The 15,627-nt window shown below is 42.4% G+C and overlaps 3 protein-coding genes across 7 annotated transcripts in view; 1 reads left to right on the forward strand and 2 right to left on the reverse strand.

Annotated features, from left to right (window-relative positions):
- Window positions 1–472, reverse strand: part of LOC129378647 (striated muscle preferentially expressed protein kinase-like) — a 34,246-nt gene extending 33,774 nt beyond the window's left edge. For all 3 annotated transcript variants that reach the window (XM_055059019.1, XM_055059020.1, XM_055059018.1), the window contains exon 1: window positions 64–472. The gene's annotated coding sequence lies outside the window, so the exon portion shown is untranslated. The remainder of the gene's footprint in view (window positions 1–63) is intronic.
- A 1,312-nt stretch (window positions 473–1,784) lies between these two features.
- inha (inhibin subunit alpha) lies at window positions 1,785–3,666 on the forward strand. Its single transcript, XM_055059025.1, is given in 3 exon segments — window positions 1,785–2,105; window positions 2,496–3,072; window positions 3,074–3,666. Coding segments are annotated over 3 exon segments (969 nt in total). The 5' UTR covers window positions 1,785–1,816; the 3' UTR covers window positions 3,177–3,666.
- A 453-nt stretch (window positions 3,667–4,119) lies between these two features.
- LOC129378774 (gap junction gamma-1 protein-like) lies at window positions 4,120–11,937 on the reverse strand. 3 transcript variants are annotated; one of them, XM_055059269.1, is made up of 5 exons: window positions 11,606–11,937; window positions 6,675–6,946; window positions 6,375–6,600; window positions 5,424–6,101; window positions 4,120–5,208 (listed from the first exon to the last, which is right to left on the reverse strand). In XM_055059269.1, the coding sequence occupies exons 2-5, from the start codon at window positions 6,912–6,914 to the stop codon at window positions 5,195–5,197; spliced, it is 1,158 nt and encodes a 385-aa protein (XP_054915244.1). In that variant the 5' UTR covers window positions 6,915–6,946; window positions 11,606–11,937; the 3' UTR covers window positions 4,120–5,194. The 3 variants fall into 3 exon arrangements, with proteins under 3 accessions (XP_054915244.1, XP_054915243.1, XP_054915245.1); XM_055059268.1 differs by having other exon boundaries at window positions 11,382–11,937; XM_055059270.1 differs by lacking the exon at window positions 11,606–11,937 and adding an exon at window positions 10,599–10,718.
- Window positions 11,938–15,627: the final 3,690 nt, after the last annotated feature.

Consider the following 15,627-nt stretch of genomic DNA (forward strand, 5'->3'; position numbering starts at 1 on the left):
TAATGCCATTTTAGTCCTTTACTGCTCATTCTACCAATATGGTGAATCAAAAAGTAATCTTACCTTAGTTTTGCTCCAAAGGCTGTAAGAAATTCCTTTGGACATCCCCACGAAGTCCAGGTTAGGGTAACAAGAGCCAAATATTTCATCTCAAAGCATTTGTCCTTTAGGTGTAAGTCCACCTAAGATCATGAAGCATTAGCAGCCACTGCCATGGTTCCCTTAAGCAGCTTTAACCCTGCTGAAGAACTCCCAGAAAGGGAGGGAGGTCATTTCCCTAAATGTCAGTCCGCTCAGGCCTTCTGTTTTATGTCGTTCCACCTTTAAGGACTTGCTGAAAGCGACACTTTGAATCTTTTTAGGCTTCCAGGTAGTTAAATAAGCTCATCTTAACCATCTCCCTTCAGTGTTGAGGCATCACCCCCACCAACCTCCATCAGGTTGGGGGCGACAGCTGCACATATAGGTCACATTTCTTGGACTGCCTTTTATGACCTACTCTCTCTCACACACACACACACACACACACACACACACACACACACACACACACACACACACACACACACACACACACACACACACACATGCACTTCCAAGCCTGTTAGATTGTACAGTACTTGTGGGGTCTGGGTGTAAGTGGAAGGTGGAGACAGTCAATGTGGGACAGTTGGAGTTTCTACAAAAAGAGAACCTAAGAATAAAGACAGTACTTTGGGATTCAAAGGACAATGATATAACTTAACTTAGGATTGTTTTCTTTCCCCTCCTTGCCATTTATATGGCAAGAAGGTTGATATGCAAGTTGACAACCTTTAATAATTTATAATACAGCCATTATTAGCAACTGGTTAGTACTGTAACTTTTTCCACCTTTCATTGAATTCTAACCACAAACTTCAAAATGAAGAAAAGTTGCACGTGAAAAATACATACAAATATTCAATTTGTTTTGGTGAGTTTAACCCTTTAAACATATCTTAACATATGCCCAGTACTTTTGTGAATAACTAAAAAAATAATAATAATTTACAAACACTTGTGTGTGACATGCACACACACACACAGATTTATTACTGCAGTAGTAAAGAACCCTTGCAGAAAAGTAAAAAGTGATCAATATTACACTCTCTGAACAGGAACAAGTTGCACCATCTGGGGGGAAAACTGAAGAAATAATTGTTGGGTTGAAGTTCAAACTGAAATTTCAACATAAAGGAATGTTTTAAGTATGCTTCAACAAGTGCGGTCCTCGCCTATTTTATTTGTATTCTTTTCTGATAGGTGTGAAGGGTCAAGGAGAGAAAGGGTGCAACTCCAAATATGACCACAGAGGTCGCTGTTCAGCAACATTAGCTAATTCTCACATCAAAAGGCATTTTACTCAGCTCTTATTTCCAGCATTTCCATATATTTGAACTTTGTCTCAGTTTTTGAAATTATGACAATTGTTAAAATTGACGTTAAAAATTAGTTCCACACTGAAAAAAAACAAAATATGTTCTATCAGCAGATAGTTTCCTGAACAAGATTGCGAGAAATCTGAAATTTCAAAAAGCTGATGAAATGAAAAGCCTTTTCTAAACTTTTTTTTTAAGTGATCAAATGTATGCTTAAAGCAATCATCTTACTAATATTATACAGTAAAAGGATGACGTCTAAAAAATAACTGCTGAAAAGCAAACACAGTGTAGCCTCTCATCGCTCAAGGCCACGCTTTGCTATTGTTTAGAGACAGAAAGCTCCTGCCTGCAGACAGATTAGCGGCTGAGCCCAAACAACAACGTGTGAACAGAGACGGTCTCACAGATTCGACATGATGTCCTGGTCCGTCCTCGTTCTGGGGCCTCTCTGGATCCAAGGTCTGCTCCAGGTCTGCACTACGGAGAAGCTGCCCAGAGGGGTACTGGTGTCCTGGTTCAGGAAACGGGTTCTGGAAGGCCTGGGCCTGTTGGAGCCTCCGGCACCTGCAGCACAGAAAGGAGCAGAGCCAGAGACGAGGCAGTGGGAGGGGAGGGTGCCCAGGACTAACAGAGCAGTCCGGGTCAGTTGGCAACCCGGCCCGGGTCAAGACAGATCTTAAGTGATTCTGTTTCCAAGTCCAGGTGAAAATGATTCATGTCCTATTAGAATGAGTTTACCAGTTCAAAATGTTGAGTTTAATGTTAAAAACTAAAAGCTTTAAGATACAGAAGAAATTAACACATCAATACATGAAATATTTTCCAGCTGCACAGCTTTTCTGTGATGTCATGGTTGTGCTTCATCAGATATAAATGTTGGGCATCATTTGGTGTTCAGTGATTCGGTTTTCCTTTTCCCAGAAGGCGTTGAGCTGTTTGTGTATCCAGCGGGTTTTATGTTCATTTCTATCAAGTCTCAGCACAACAGCAGATGTTTGAGGACAGAATTAAACCTTCACCCGATTTGTATTCAGACCTGTTATGCCACACCTGACCACCAGATGTCAGTAAAAGCCCGATGTTTGATTTCAGATTCCTCCTGGATCCTGGCTGATGCAGAAGCGAGAGGAAACTGCGGCGGCGCACCGTCGTATCGCTTCCAGCCGTTCATTCCCTTCCAGGTCACCGTAGTATCGTCAGCTCGCTTCTGGTTCTACGGTGGCCCAGCAGTGAACGCTTCGCTGCTGTTTATGCTCACCTTTGCACAGCGGCGACTACAGGCGGCCCGGGGTCCCGCAGCGATCAACCCCGACGGCTGGATCACCTTTGACCTGGACGAGAGCGTCCTGGCTCCTATGGTTGAGGGTCCCTTCCTGCTGCAGCTCCAGAGCTCAACGGGTCAGCGCCGCTTGACGAACCCAAATGAGACGCCGTTTCTCCACCTCCACATTCAGCCCAGAGTGCCTGTCTGCTCCCCCAGAGGGGCCCCGGTCAACATCCTCTGGTCCCCCGCTGCCCTCCGCCTCCTCCAGCGGCCCTCCCATGAAGGGCCACAGCTCCGGGACTGCCGCAGGGAGCAGGTGGAGATCAGCTTCCAGGAGCTGGGGTGGGACAGCTGGATCGTTCACCCCAAAGGACTCACCGTCTTCTACTGCCGCGGGAACTGCTCGGACCATGAGGTCCCTCGGGATCACCACTACGTCTGACGGCGGGTACTCGTTCAAATACGAGACTCTGCCCAACATCATGCCTGAGGAGTGTAGCTGTTTCTGAACATGAGGGGAAGGACGGGCCCCTGGTCACTTTATCAGGAAATATTAAAATACTTTACAAACAAAATATTTCGGTTTCTCAGTGTTGCATCCAACATAGGTTGGTAGGTAAAACCCAATTAAGATCCAGGTCTCATTTAGAAGAGGGACCCATACATAAAGATAACCTGCAGATAAATTTATACAACAATACTTATTTATATTAAGAGGATTATTCTGAGAATTAAGTTTTGAGTAGAGAATCATTAATAGAGCTGCAGCCATTTAAGGTTTTGTCCATATGGATCCGACGCTAAAAACTTGTTCCAAAAATCAAATTTTAAAAATGGAATTTGTAGAACAGATTGATGAAGCTTCATACTGTAAATCAAGTGTTTTGTGTTGCAAACTTCATAACTCCATCCTAATTAGATCACCTTTGAGATTCAAGTTAAATCTTAGCCCTTCTAAAAACTGTACATCAATGTTGATTCTACATGTAAAAAAATGAAGAACGCCATTTAGATTTACAGCACAGTGATTCACTCTGCATCGTTTCCCCGCTTCCTTTCAGCTCAGGATGAGGAGTTGAGACATAGCTCAGCAGAAATCTCTGAAAATGAAACAGTAGTCAAGTTATAAATGTTAAAATTTCAAAGTGAGAACTTTTTTTTTTCCTTCCATGGACAGTACATTTTTTAGGCATATTTAGAGCTTACAGCATGGTGATTTCTACTCAAGTTTGGTTGTGGAAATTAATCACCTGATTCAAACAAAATAGCGTCGCTTTTCTCCCATCTACCCACTAGATGTCACTGTAGGGCATCATTTGCTTCATTTCAAATGAAAAACAGTCGAGAAAAATTGTTGGTCGAAGTTCATTTAACTTCTTAATGCAACAAGAGAGCTGGTTCAACTCTATGGACGTTTATCCAGAGAGAAACAAACACTATGGGAGCAGAGAATTGACTCAAATATATTTATTTACTCTGACAAAATAATCTCTACAGTTACAAAAACAAAACAAAAAACAAAAAAAAAATCTACAAAACTTGCAATAGGAAAAAAGTCAAAGTATTAATCATAAGAGTACCATTCAAAACTGGAATGTTTCTTGCAATCGACGGAAAGTGATATACAGAAACGATCAGTCTGCAGCCGAGGGTTGAGAAGGTAACTATGAAGCTATGGAAAGTTTTGAAGTCCTAAAGCTACAGATCAGAAATCTATTGAACTGAACATGATAAATGACTCCGGTCTGTTCAGAGCAGTTTCATCAGGATGAACTTTTGGCAGCTTGAAAGGGAAAAAAAAAAAAAAAAAAATCCATCTTCTCTGAATACACTGGAGGAACTCTTCTACATTCTACTAGTTACACTGAAAGCTGTTAAAATGAAATTTTAGATGAAAAACATTTCCCATTAATAAAGGATTCAAGCATTGCCCAGGTATACATTTTGGTCAACTGGACTTTCAAACACATATACGTACCAGTTCTGTTGTCTTGGCCAGGATGGATTAAGAAAATCTTGCAAAGAGAAAAAAAGATACTGCAGAATCCAATTGACATAGCCTGAGGTTGTGTCATTTAGGAATCCAAGAGCAACAAGCCTCAACATTCAGTGGCAGTTTATGAGAGAAAAATAGAAAGCACAAACTATTGGCTCAGCCAGAGGAGTTTGGAGCTTTAAGGTCTTAGCTGGATGAGGATTATTGCATGGCTACAAATAAACAGGATATGTGTAAAGATCAGGGCTTAACTGAAGGCACAGTCTAGGTTTGGCAAGCAGAAAAACTCCACATATGGCAGGCTTTCAAGTTTACCATCACACAGATTCTATCAGCAGTTCCTCTGCTTTGCACTGACCACCAATACTGAAAGGCACAAATCTTTCATTCACACAAACGCATTCACACACAAACGCACACTTAGGTCTCCCTCAGTGGTACGACTGCTTTCCTCATGTGTGCTTCCTTCCCGTTCCAACATTTAAGGCCAGTAGGAATGGGAGGACAAGACATCTGAGGCAGGAAGCACGCTCAGGCATGTATTCCTAGGAGGAGGAACAAAAACAAAACCAGTCAACAACTAAGTTTCATCAAATCTGGACTCAAGAGTTAGCTCTTCTAAGCTACCTCCTCTGAATCAGTGTTCACTCCATCAACAGAAATTATGCCCATAAAAATTTCTTCCAATTATCCTGATACATTTGCCAATTGTGCTCAGTCTTAGATCTGATCTTGGTCCAACTCAACGTGTGATAATTACCTTTCTCACTCGACTCTCCTTGCTTTTCTTGTGCGAAATTGAGGCGGTTCTGCTCAGCAGCTGTCTGTACAGCTGTATTCACCTCCGGGCTGCTGCTGCGTGAGGGGCTTCCTTCATCTGCCTGGTATGCAAGATCCAGATGCTGCTGCGCCATCTTCAGATGCCTCCTCAGCCGCTCCAGTTCCCTGGATGATGGACCCTCGTCTCCAAAGCTCTCTCTGCCCGAGTCACCCATTGGCAAGTCCCTCAGCTCTCCTTTTAGCTTCTCCTTCTTCATGGTGGCGTGGTATCCTGGCGGGGCCGTGGGTAAGGAGCGGGACGAGGGCGGACGTGGAGTGCGCCGGGAATTAAGAATGGCACGCCTGCGGAATGTGTCACGGATGCCACCGATGCCCAAATGGAGGATTTCCAGGACAGTGAGGAAAAGGCAGAGGAAGGACACAACGTACATCACCAGCAGGAAGATGGTTTTCTCAGTAGGTCGGGACACAAAGCAGTCCACCGTGTGTGGACATGGGGAGCGAGTACAGATGTAGGAGGGGATCACCTCAAAGCCATAGAGGAAGTACTGGCCAAAGAGGAACGCAATCTCAAAGGCAGAACGCCACAGCAACTGGCATACGTAGACTTTCATAAGTCCATCACGCAGAATCTGTCGTCGACCATCATGCTTCGTTTCTGCACCATGACAGAAAAAAAGCAGAGAAATGGTAAATGGACTGAATTTATTTGATGCTTTTCTAGTTAACTCCAAGCATTTTACACTGGAGCCAACTTCAAACATTTGCAATGATGTTGTCCAGGAGCACAGCTACACATCTAGCAGGATGAAATCAAAATTGAACCCACAACATTTGGATTGAAAGGCGGCTATACCAGCCGAATCAGGTACCCAGAACCTTCCATCCCATCAAAAGGTACTCTGTCTCCTTCAATGCATTCTTGACTTGCCTTTTTCTTTTTTTTCTGGCTTGTCCGGTTCAATCTCCTCAGCAATCATGGGATCCTCCTCTCCGTTGTCCTCTGCTTCTTCATAGTCCCGCACCGCTCCACGGCTGACTATAGGCATCCTCTTCTTCTTGTTCCGAATGGGACGGTAGTCCGTGTCATCCATGCGAGCGATTTTGTGCATGGCGAAGCCAAGATACATGATTGTGGGAGTGGTGATCATTATCACCTGAAGAAAGAAAAGGCACAGGTCAGAGGGGAAAAGAAGCACCAAGTCAGACTCCTTTATATTGGACAGGCTACCTGAAAGATCCAGAATCTGACATGTGAGAGTGGAGCAAAAGCATCATAGCACACATTCTCACATCCAGGCTGTTGGGTGTTGCAAACAAATTTGCTCTGTTCATCATAGTAGATGGTTTCGCCACCAACGGCTGTCAGCACGATGCGGAAAATGATCAGTACAGTCAGCCAGATCTTCCCCACAAAGGTGGAGTGGTTTGAGATTTCATCCAGCAGACGTGTCAGGAAGCTCCAACTCATGGTGCCGAGGAAACCAGAGCACTAAGTCAGATCTGTGGGAGAAACAATGCTTCAATATGAATATTCATGTCTTTTCTAACTAACAAAACAAACTGTTTCGCAGGCTTTGTGCTGATTCTGCTTCCTTTTTTAGGTGTATAACATTGCAAGAGAGAACAGAGTATGAAGCTATTTAGAACTGATGCAACATGCTTTCCGCAATTAATTCCTACCGTTCCTTCTGAAGTCAACCCTTTGTATCAAGACCTCAAGTGTTAACATGTCTTAACAGATGTTTACTGATCTGATATACTTCCACGCAAAAAAAGTGAGGGGGAACTTATACCAAGGCTCTCACAGTAATAAGCTTGCGATTGGTCTCTCCACCTCACTACAACAATCGATCGGATTTCAACAGACCTGATTATACTTGTCGACTTAGCAACAGAGCTGAATTAATTCTGAAAATTGCTCATATTCAAATAAACTGGAAACTCCAAGACCGAGTTAAGCAGCCGACCTTCATGTCCCAGATTTGTTGAGCGCAAAGGAAGTGAGACCACTGACACCAGTGGCTTCATGAAAGCAGCCTGATGTAGAGAAACTGACCACAAGACTGAAGTATCCTTCAGCCCAGTATGTTGAGCTACCACTTCAGCGAGTTTGCTGCCAGTACTTAATTTCACATTAGGAACAAGAATCTATGAACTGAAATAAAGAGGAAAAATGTGTTCTTATAGTCCATTTGTAACAGTTATTGAAAAATACATTTCAGTCCATTGGAACCACTGTTTATTTCGACTGCATTTGGACCATAGTTGGAGCTAAACACTTGTGGTTTCCAGCCATGAAAAACTTGCCACTTTAGCTGGTCGGCTGGATGGATAATTGAAGTTTGAGTAAATAAGACAATGAGAATCTTTTCAGTTACATAGAAAGTCCTCATCCCACCCAGGGATTCTCTACCAACACCACTTAGATTTTGAACAGCATAGACTAAAGTATGAACTGTACAAAGAATTTTGGTTTAAAAGTTTAAACCCATCCAATAGTTTAATTCTAAGGAAAAAAAAAACTTCTACTATTTGGGTTTTTTACATGCCCTATGACACCAGTTACTTGGAATCAAACGGGGTTTAATTGCAAGTGACCAATTGCAGCTGGTCAATAAATTTAGCTCCAATAATTTCAAATTCTGACCAGACTCCAAATCTAAAACCAATTAGAAATATGTACATAGCTTTGATACATCAGTATATTCTTTTATTTGGAGGTTATTGCTCACCTTGTTCTTTTGATTCTAGTCACCATGCATTTTTACTTAGATCGTTAGATTCTAAAAGAAAGGTCTCAAGATAGTTTTCAGTTTGAGAAACCCCTGAAGTTTATAAGAAAGTTATTTTCACCCAGTCCTTTGGTTTTAAGTTGCTTTTCTAAATTACGCCTTGGGAAATTATTCTAATAAAATCCATTTGTCTCTACACATTTTTTAAGATCCTTAACCGAGAAATCTGGCTTTGTTTTGCCAGCCTATAAAACTTAAATCTGAATATTTGGGGGTTTTAATCGTCTTGTTGGACAACAGAAGTACTTGGAAACAAATTGTTGTTTTCCCTCCCCATTTTCTAACACTTTATAGACCACATGAATAACAGAGCAAAGAATTTGTTCCCAACCATTACTCAGCTAGATTTATAAGCAATGCCATTACTCAAACACCCTTAATTGGGGTTATAAAATACCCCAAACAACATCAAACTTTGAGCTTTACACGTCTGAACGTTTTCTTTCTTTTTTTTTTTAAGAGAAATGTACATGGAGTGAACAACAATGACTGATAAGAGATTAAGCCAAGTGCTTTGTTTTTCTCAAAGTTCTATAAAACTGAGCATATTAATCTTGTTGGTTAGGGCATAAAAACTTCTGGTAGCAGTTTAGTAAACCCACAGTCTCACTACTAACTGGCATACAAAGCTTAATCCCAAAAGAAACCCAAGAGCCCACCAGTAAACTGCAGCCAGGAGACCTGCTGTGGCTTTGGACGGCAGGAATTATTGTACTGAAGCAATGAACACACTCAGGAATTTATTTACCACCTCACAGCCCTGTAATGATGTCATTAAATTACTCTAAACATGGCCAGGATCTACAAAAGAACTGAGCTTGGACTTTCATACTTCATTTTACAGAAAGAGTGATTCATGTTTAGTGGAAGGCAACTTCTCAAAGTAATCAAAAGTTTGTACAGTGTTCATTGAAAGTCTCTTCCCATGCAAGATGAATGGCACCAACATGGATGAAGATTTCCTTTCAAAAGGAAAAAAACAACAACAAAAAAAAAACAAAAATGAACATGCATATTTCAATGACTCACTGCAAAAAAAGCCAAGCTACAATGGCTTCATTTGTCAAGTCCACCCCTGTAACAAACTCCCACCTTCAGATGACGAATTGACCAAGCCGACTTGCCTGAACCTGAGTTGCCCGCTGGAAAAATCTGGAGCTTCCAGGAGACTAAAGCAATGAAAACAGTCTGTGGAAATTATGGCTTTTGAAACCCAGACCTACAAGCCTCCTCCTTGCAGAGACATCGTGTCATTAAGTCAAACGAGCCCCGGTAAACAGCGGGTCTTGCTTGTGGGAACATGCAAAGATTTTTGACCAAACAGCACCTTGATGACCTTGAAAGAAAACTTGAGACAGAAACAAGCACAGCTGCACAGTACCATCTGCTTTGCTCTCCAGACTATATGATTATAACTTACATATGTAGCCGTTTTGTCTTGTCCTAAATCTGTTCAAAAAAAAAAAAAAAAATCATGCGGTTCATGCATTTAGCCTCAAATGACCTGATCTGACTCACTGTGAATGGCTGGGTTACTCACAGCTAGTAAGGGATAAAATTTAAAAGCCTTTCTGGCAGCAACCAAAGCAGCTCCTCTCTTTAAACCTCAATTTAAGAAAACACACCTCAGATATTAAGCCTATTTTGGTTCGGCGAATATGTCGAAGAAAAGCATCTTTTCTTTTATTTTTAAAAGAAGGTTTTGAACAGCCCCAAAGGTTTCTCCACCCATACAATTAAAAAGGGAAAGCATGCCTAAAGCAAGAGTTAAAAGGTGACAAATGAGCGCAGAGAGGCTTCCACTCTATTTCTGTCATGCAAAAGACTCAAGAGAACCTGAAGAATTTCTACTTGCTGAACTTAAAAGAAAATGTGAGACGTCGATTACACAGATGAGCACTTTTCGGATTTAGAGGAGAAAAGGCCAAAAGAAGAAGCTGATAGTTGATGAAAATTACGTCAAGACTTCCAAAGAACAGAAGCTGCAGACAGGACAAGGGCTCAGCGACCTTTTCCACAACTCACCTCCGATAAAAGTCAAAAAGACGCACGCCAAAGGCAGCGGCTGATAGACGAACAAATGATTTGAGTTCAGATATCTCATCAAAACAGTCCAAGAAGTCATGAATTAATTCTAGAGGATCTCAGCAACTCCGATGACCCCCATGACCGAAGGCATCTCCAATCAAACAGAAGTTTTCACCTCAGTTCCGTCAAGCAGAAAAATCAGGAGTACTTGAACTCGACTGCCAGAGTTTGACACGAGCAGGATGAGGAGGACGTGTTCGTTTTCTTTTTAGAGATTTCGTCATCTGAAAATATTTGTCTCAAACTTGACGTTGACACAAAAAGCCCCTTACCTCCAGAAGCACCAACAGCTCACCATCCACCAACGTACAGGACTGAAAGTCTCGAGTAAACGCAAACGCCGCCACCTCCCACCAGCACAAACAGAACTTCTCACAGAGTGGCTCATTTGCCAGTGTGGGCAGTGATTTAACAGCTTCTCTGCTTCAGGAGTCTCTCGGCTCCAGGATATTGTGGGTATGCAAGGAGGGTGGGGGTAGACCGGAGAAATTTTGGGCAAAAGATCTGGACAAAAGCAAAAGGCGAGTTAACATTCCAGCTTAACCAAAACCAGAAAGCTGGAATTGTTAGGGTTCACAGAGCAGAGAGGACACTTGAAATCCCTTTCAGAACACAGGAATCTATGGCCACCACAGGGTTTAAAAAACCCACAAAACTCATCCTGAAGGCAGCTTCTTAAAATCCTCGTGACTGCTCTGTTGTAGTTGAGAAAGCACAAAAGAGAGAGAAGAAGAAAAAAAAACAACTAAGAAAACCTCCAAGAAGCATGAACACGCTTTGCTGAGTCAGACTTGGATGTTTTGGAAATTGTGGCATTCCAGGAGGAAAAACAAAGTGCTGCCAAGCTTTAGTGGGAGAAACAAAAAAAAAGAAGAAAAAAAATTTCACTGACTTAAAAGAGGAAAGTGAACCATAAGTAGCAGCTAGCTTAACCTACTTGTTAGCGAGATATTTTTATTATTATTTTATTTGTTGTGTTGCTATTACACACTCAGTCAGCTAAGAAAAACATTCATAAACTTTTTTTCCCACCATTGATACTGAAAAACACTCACCGCTCTGTGACACGCGCAGCTCCACAACTCGCCACGCGAAAGACAAAAAAATATATATATATATAATATATATATATATAACTCCTAAAAACGTGCTACGGTTCCACTAAAAACTAGCCAAATTGTGAGGAGTCAACTTCCTACGGCTGAAAACGCCACGGCGGAGCTCTACGTCGAGCGGCGGAGGAAGCTAAACCGTCTGTCTGTCGGTGCCGAACACTCACCGTGTGAGCCGCAGCTCCGCTCCGCGCGCCACTTCTCTCCTCTCACTTAATTGGCTCACCAGGTTTTTCTAATTAACGCTCGCTCGCGCGCACTCCTTCTCTCTCCCTCCCTCTCTCTCTCTCATTGACGTCCGAGCCACGCTACGCTAAGAACCCGTGCGGCCCGCACTGACCCCATGCGTCGGGGTCCCGAACGAGAGGACAAAAAGGAGAACTTTGGTTTCCTCGAGGCTCCTCGCTGCCCTCCTCCTCTTTCCTCCCTCCTCCCTCCTCGGCCCCATTCAAGAAGGAGGCCCCTCCAGTGAAACCTGAGATCCGCGACACTGACTACCGTTCTGCCCCGCGTGACAAAAGGGCCACGAGAGTCCCGTGACGCGGCGCAAAGTGTTGCCGTGGGATTTTATTTATTTATTTATTTATTTAGTTCGGTCTCCAATCTGGGACACTGCTTCAAACTTTTTGTTCATTTAAATCTTTGAATGTTAATAACTTTAAAAAAAAACATTATTATTATGATTAGAACATATGTGGAAAAGACCAATATAACATGAACTACAGCGGGTGAATTGTTTTTCAAAATGTTTGCCATAATGCAAATTCCAACAAATAATAAATAGTGCTTTAAAGCAATAGTTCATTTTAAACAGCCGCTTTGTTTCTATAGCAACAAACTGTGTGATGCTAATTTAAAGATGTTACTGATATGAAAAAGTAAATAAAATAAAAAAAATCAAAGCTATTTTCTTCTCTTTTTTTTTGTCTGACTCAGTCACCCAATAGCGTTTTACCTTTTCTGACTTCCTGCAGCTGCTAGCTGTGGTGCAGCGCTAATGCTAGCTTGTAAGTATTTATTTTGGTTTTGATAAATGTTTTTTTTTTAAATTCCTTTAATTTTACAGCAGTTTGGCCTGTTTTTAACATCACTTCTAATTCTCCCTGGTTTCCCTTCATGGTCATTTCTACATCTGCTGGTCGCGCCCTTTTATTTGCTCTTTTCTCCAGGTTCGTGAGATCTACAGTAATTGTCCGATGAAGCGGCGCACACGCCGAACAGACTGCTCTTATGCTTTATTATTTAAACAACAAAAAGTCTGAATATATACACTTAATTGCCATCATCGTGGATCCACAGGCTGCAATAGCCCCGCAATAAATCCGGGTTTTATGAAGGTTGTAATGTTCACTTTTGGATTTATGATTCAACTTTATAGCAACTGTGGAGGCTGTTGAGTTGCTTTGCTGCGTTTAAAGAGTTGCACGCAGTGAGAGTTGTGCATAATATTCTGTCTGTCCTCCAGCTTTAATGGCCTGCACAAAAGACACAACAAACTGCAGCTTCCAAGTTGCTCTAAGCGTAAACATCATGACCTTTGACAGGTCATGACCTTTGACAGGTCATTCAGGGATTTGTAGTGATGCTGCAAAGCCGGCTGAGCAGCGACATGTTGAGTTCAGGTAAAGTTTCACAAATCGAACCTTTGCAGCTCATGCGTCCGTCTCTATAGATCGTGAAAAGTACCCGCATTCACGACTTTCGGCTCCGGCAGGACGGTGATCAAGAAAGAAATGAGCCTAGTCAAAGTCCAATCCTGTCACATGGCAGCAGAGTGGGTCAGAATTTCTCCAGACCCGGATTAATAAGGTCTACTTGGTTCTATTAATAACTAAAGTCGTCATATAGGAAGATTTTCCACAGAGAGCAAGAGCTGTGTCTTGTAACTTTCGATCCATCTGCATGTGGAGGAGCCGATGTTATGCCCCGGACCGCAGCTTGGCAGCCCACCGGTCTGACGGAGGACTGCGTGACTGCAGCTTTTACACGCGGAGGCCCCACCGTCCAACAATCTGCTCCATTCTGGCATTCAACAAAAACAACAGATTTCTCACTGTCATGCACGGCGCAGCTGTAGCGCTCCAGACCGAGGAAGAGAACCTGAAACGTTTGGAGGAGGCGGCGAGGAGTCAAGCCGGGCCAGATGTCTGCACCGGGCCAAGCAGCCCCGCTTCCTGTCGAACCATCAATCCTTCTGCTCTCTGATAAGCTCCGAGTGAAACATGAACTTATTCACCTGCATCTCCTCTGTGCTTGCAGGCCTTGGCTTTGGATCAGCTATGGAAGAAGGGGGGAAAAAAATACAAAACGGGGGAAAATTGTGAGCCACAAATTGGTTGACAGGGTCGTGTGAGGTTCTGTAAGGGCTTAAAAAATTCCTCCTTACACCCCTGCAGAGAGAATATTAGCTGCATCATTAAGGGCAGGACTGACTGATATGAGGTACTTTTTGATTTTTGCCCACCCGCGCAGTACGCGGCCTCTCCTCACAGCAAACACACGTTGCGGTAACGTTTTTAGTATCGACCCGGATTGCCTATTTCCTCCTAAAAACATAAAAGTGAATGACAAATTCGGGGCATGCAATCAGTCTGACTCATGGATTTTTCGATGCTGAGTTTTTAGGATCATTAATTCCACCAGAGCCAGCCAAATAAAAGAAAAAAAAAAAAAAAAAAAAACATGCAGCATTTCCTCACTTGCACTTTGTTCCTGGGCGGATGGCGGAGGCCCGGGAACGGTTATTTAGATAATCAAAAACAATAAAAAGGCAGAAAACACAAAAGAAACACTTACCACATGGAGAAAGACAATAAAACTGTGAAATGCATGGCTTAGCGTGGGCATGTGGGAGAACAAAAAACGGTGCCAGATCAGAGCCATAAAGTGGAATTAATGATGTACAGTATGCTTCACCATTAACTTGGTTTTATGTGCCTTCAATAAGAGCTATTCTTTCTCTTTCAGGTAGGAAAATAACACATTTAGACTGCTGCAATTTCCACTCTTCACACACCTCAACACAGAAGGAAATACAGTCATATTATGGCAAAAAGGTGTACGAGAATAAAGTCATAACATTATGAGGAGAAGGTCATATTACCATGTAATATTACAAAAATAGAACAACAATGCAGCTGTAACGCTACGAGAACAATGTCGTAATAATACAACAATAAAGTTGTCGTATTACTACTAAGTCAGTAAATGAGAACAGTCATAGTTTGAGAATGAAGTCAAAATATTATCTGGTTAAAATAATAGGTTTCTTTTTAGAGGTGTTTCAGTCATGCAAGGAACAATACAAATAACCAAAAATAAAAGACATTTTGTGTAATTATAAGAAATATAAATGAAGCCTAAATATCGCAACTGCAACATAAATGTTCAAATCAAAACATCATAACAGAAAAATGTAACAATGGCAATCTGGAGATCCCAGTGGCAGCCTGTTGGTTTCCTCCACTTCCTGTCGGTTCACCATGACACAAACCGATACGGTGGGGGGGGGGAAAAAACAAAAGTCGACATTGTAAATGAAAGCACTGGTGCGAAAGGAAACATGGCGGAAGCTGGAAGAACATCCGTGTCGGTCGTCTGCACACATCCACGTCTGCGGCCGGAGCGGATGTTCTTCAACCGTGGACGACCTTCAGTCCTGCACGGAGAGAAAAATCCACCGCAAAATTGAGGGGCTTGTTAATTGCGTGCATCAAACCTCCGGGAACATTGAACGCAGGCCGGTCTCGGGTAAGTGACGACCAGTCATTTGTGTGCTGCTGCTCACTGGGGTATAGGGATGGGGGTGGGGGGAGGGGAGGTTGAAGCTGAAGGTGATCCTGGTCTTCTGAAACATGTGTGCGGCATATGCTCTGCCTCAGAAATATTTACACCCACAGACTGGGCAAATATGGCTTTCAAACAGCTGGGCTTGGACCGAACTCGGTGAAAAGAAAAACATTTGGTACTAAGTGACCAAAGAGAACATCTTTGTTGTGTTTTGACCTCAGAAACCGGGATTTGTTTCGCAGATCCTTTATTTACTCATCGTTTCCTCTGTAGATTACCCAAAACTTTTAGGGTCTAGGGACTTTTTTCTCTTTTCGTTTAGCAGAGGAAAGCAAAAAAACAAAACAAAAAAAAATCACAAAACCATATAAACTCATTGCTGAAAGTCACCCGTATCAGA

This window comes from Poeciliopsis prolifica, unplaced genomic scaffold (genome assembly GCF_027474105.1).
Source record: "Poeciliopsis prolifica strain line A6 unplaced genomic scaffold, Auburn_PproV2 SCAFFOLD053, whole genome shotgun sequence".
Classification (NCBI taxonomy): domain Eukaryota; kingdom Metazoa; phylum Chordata; class Actinopteri; order Cyprinodontiformes; family Poeciliidae; genus Poeciliopsis; species Poeciliopsis prolifica.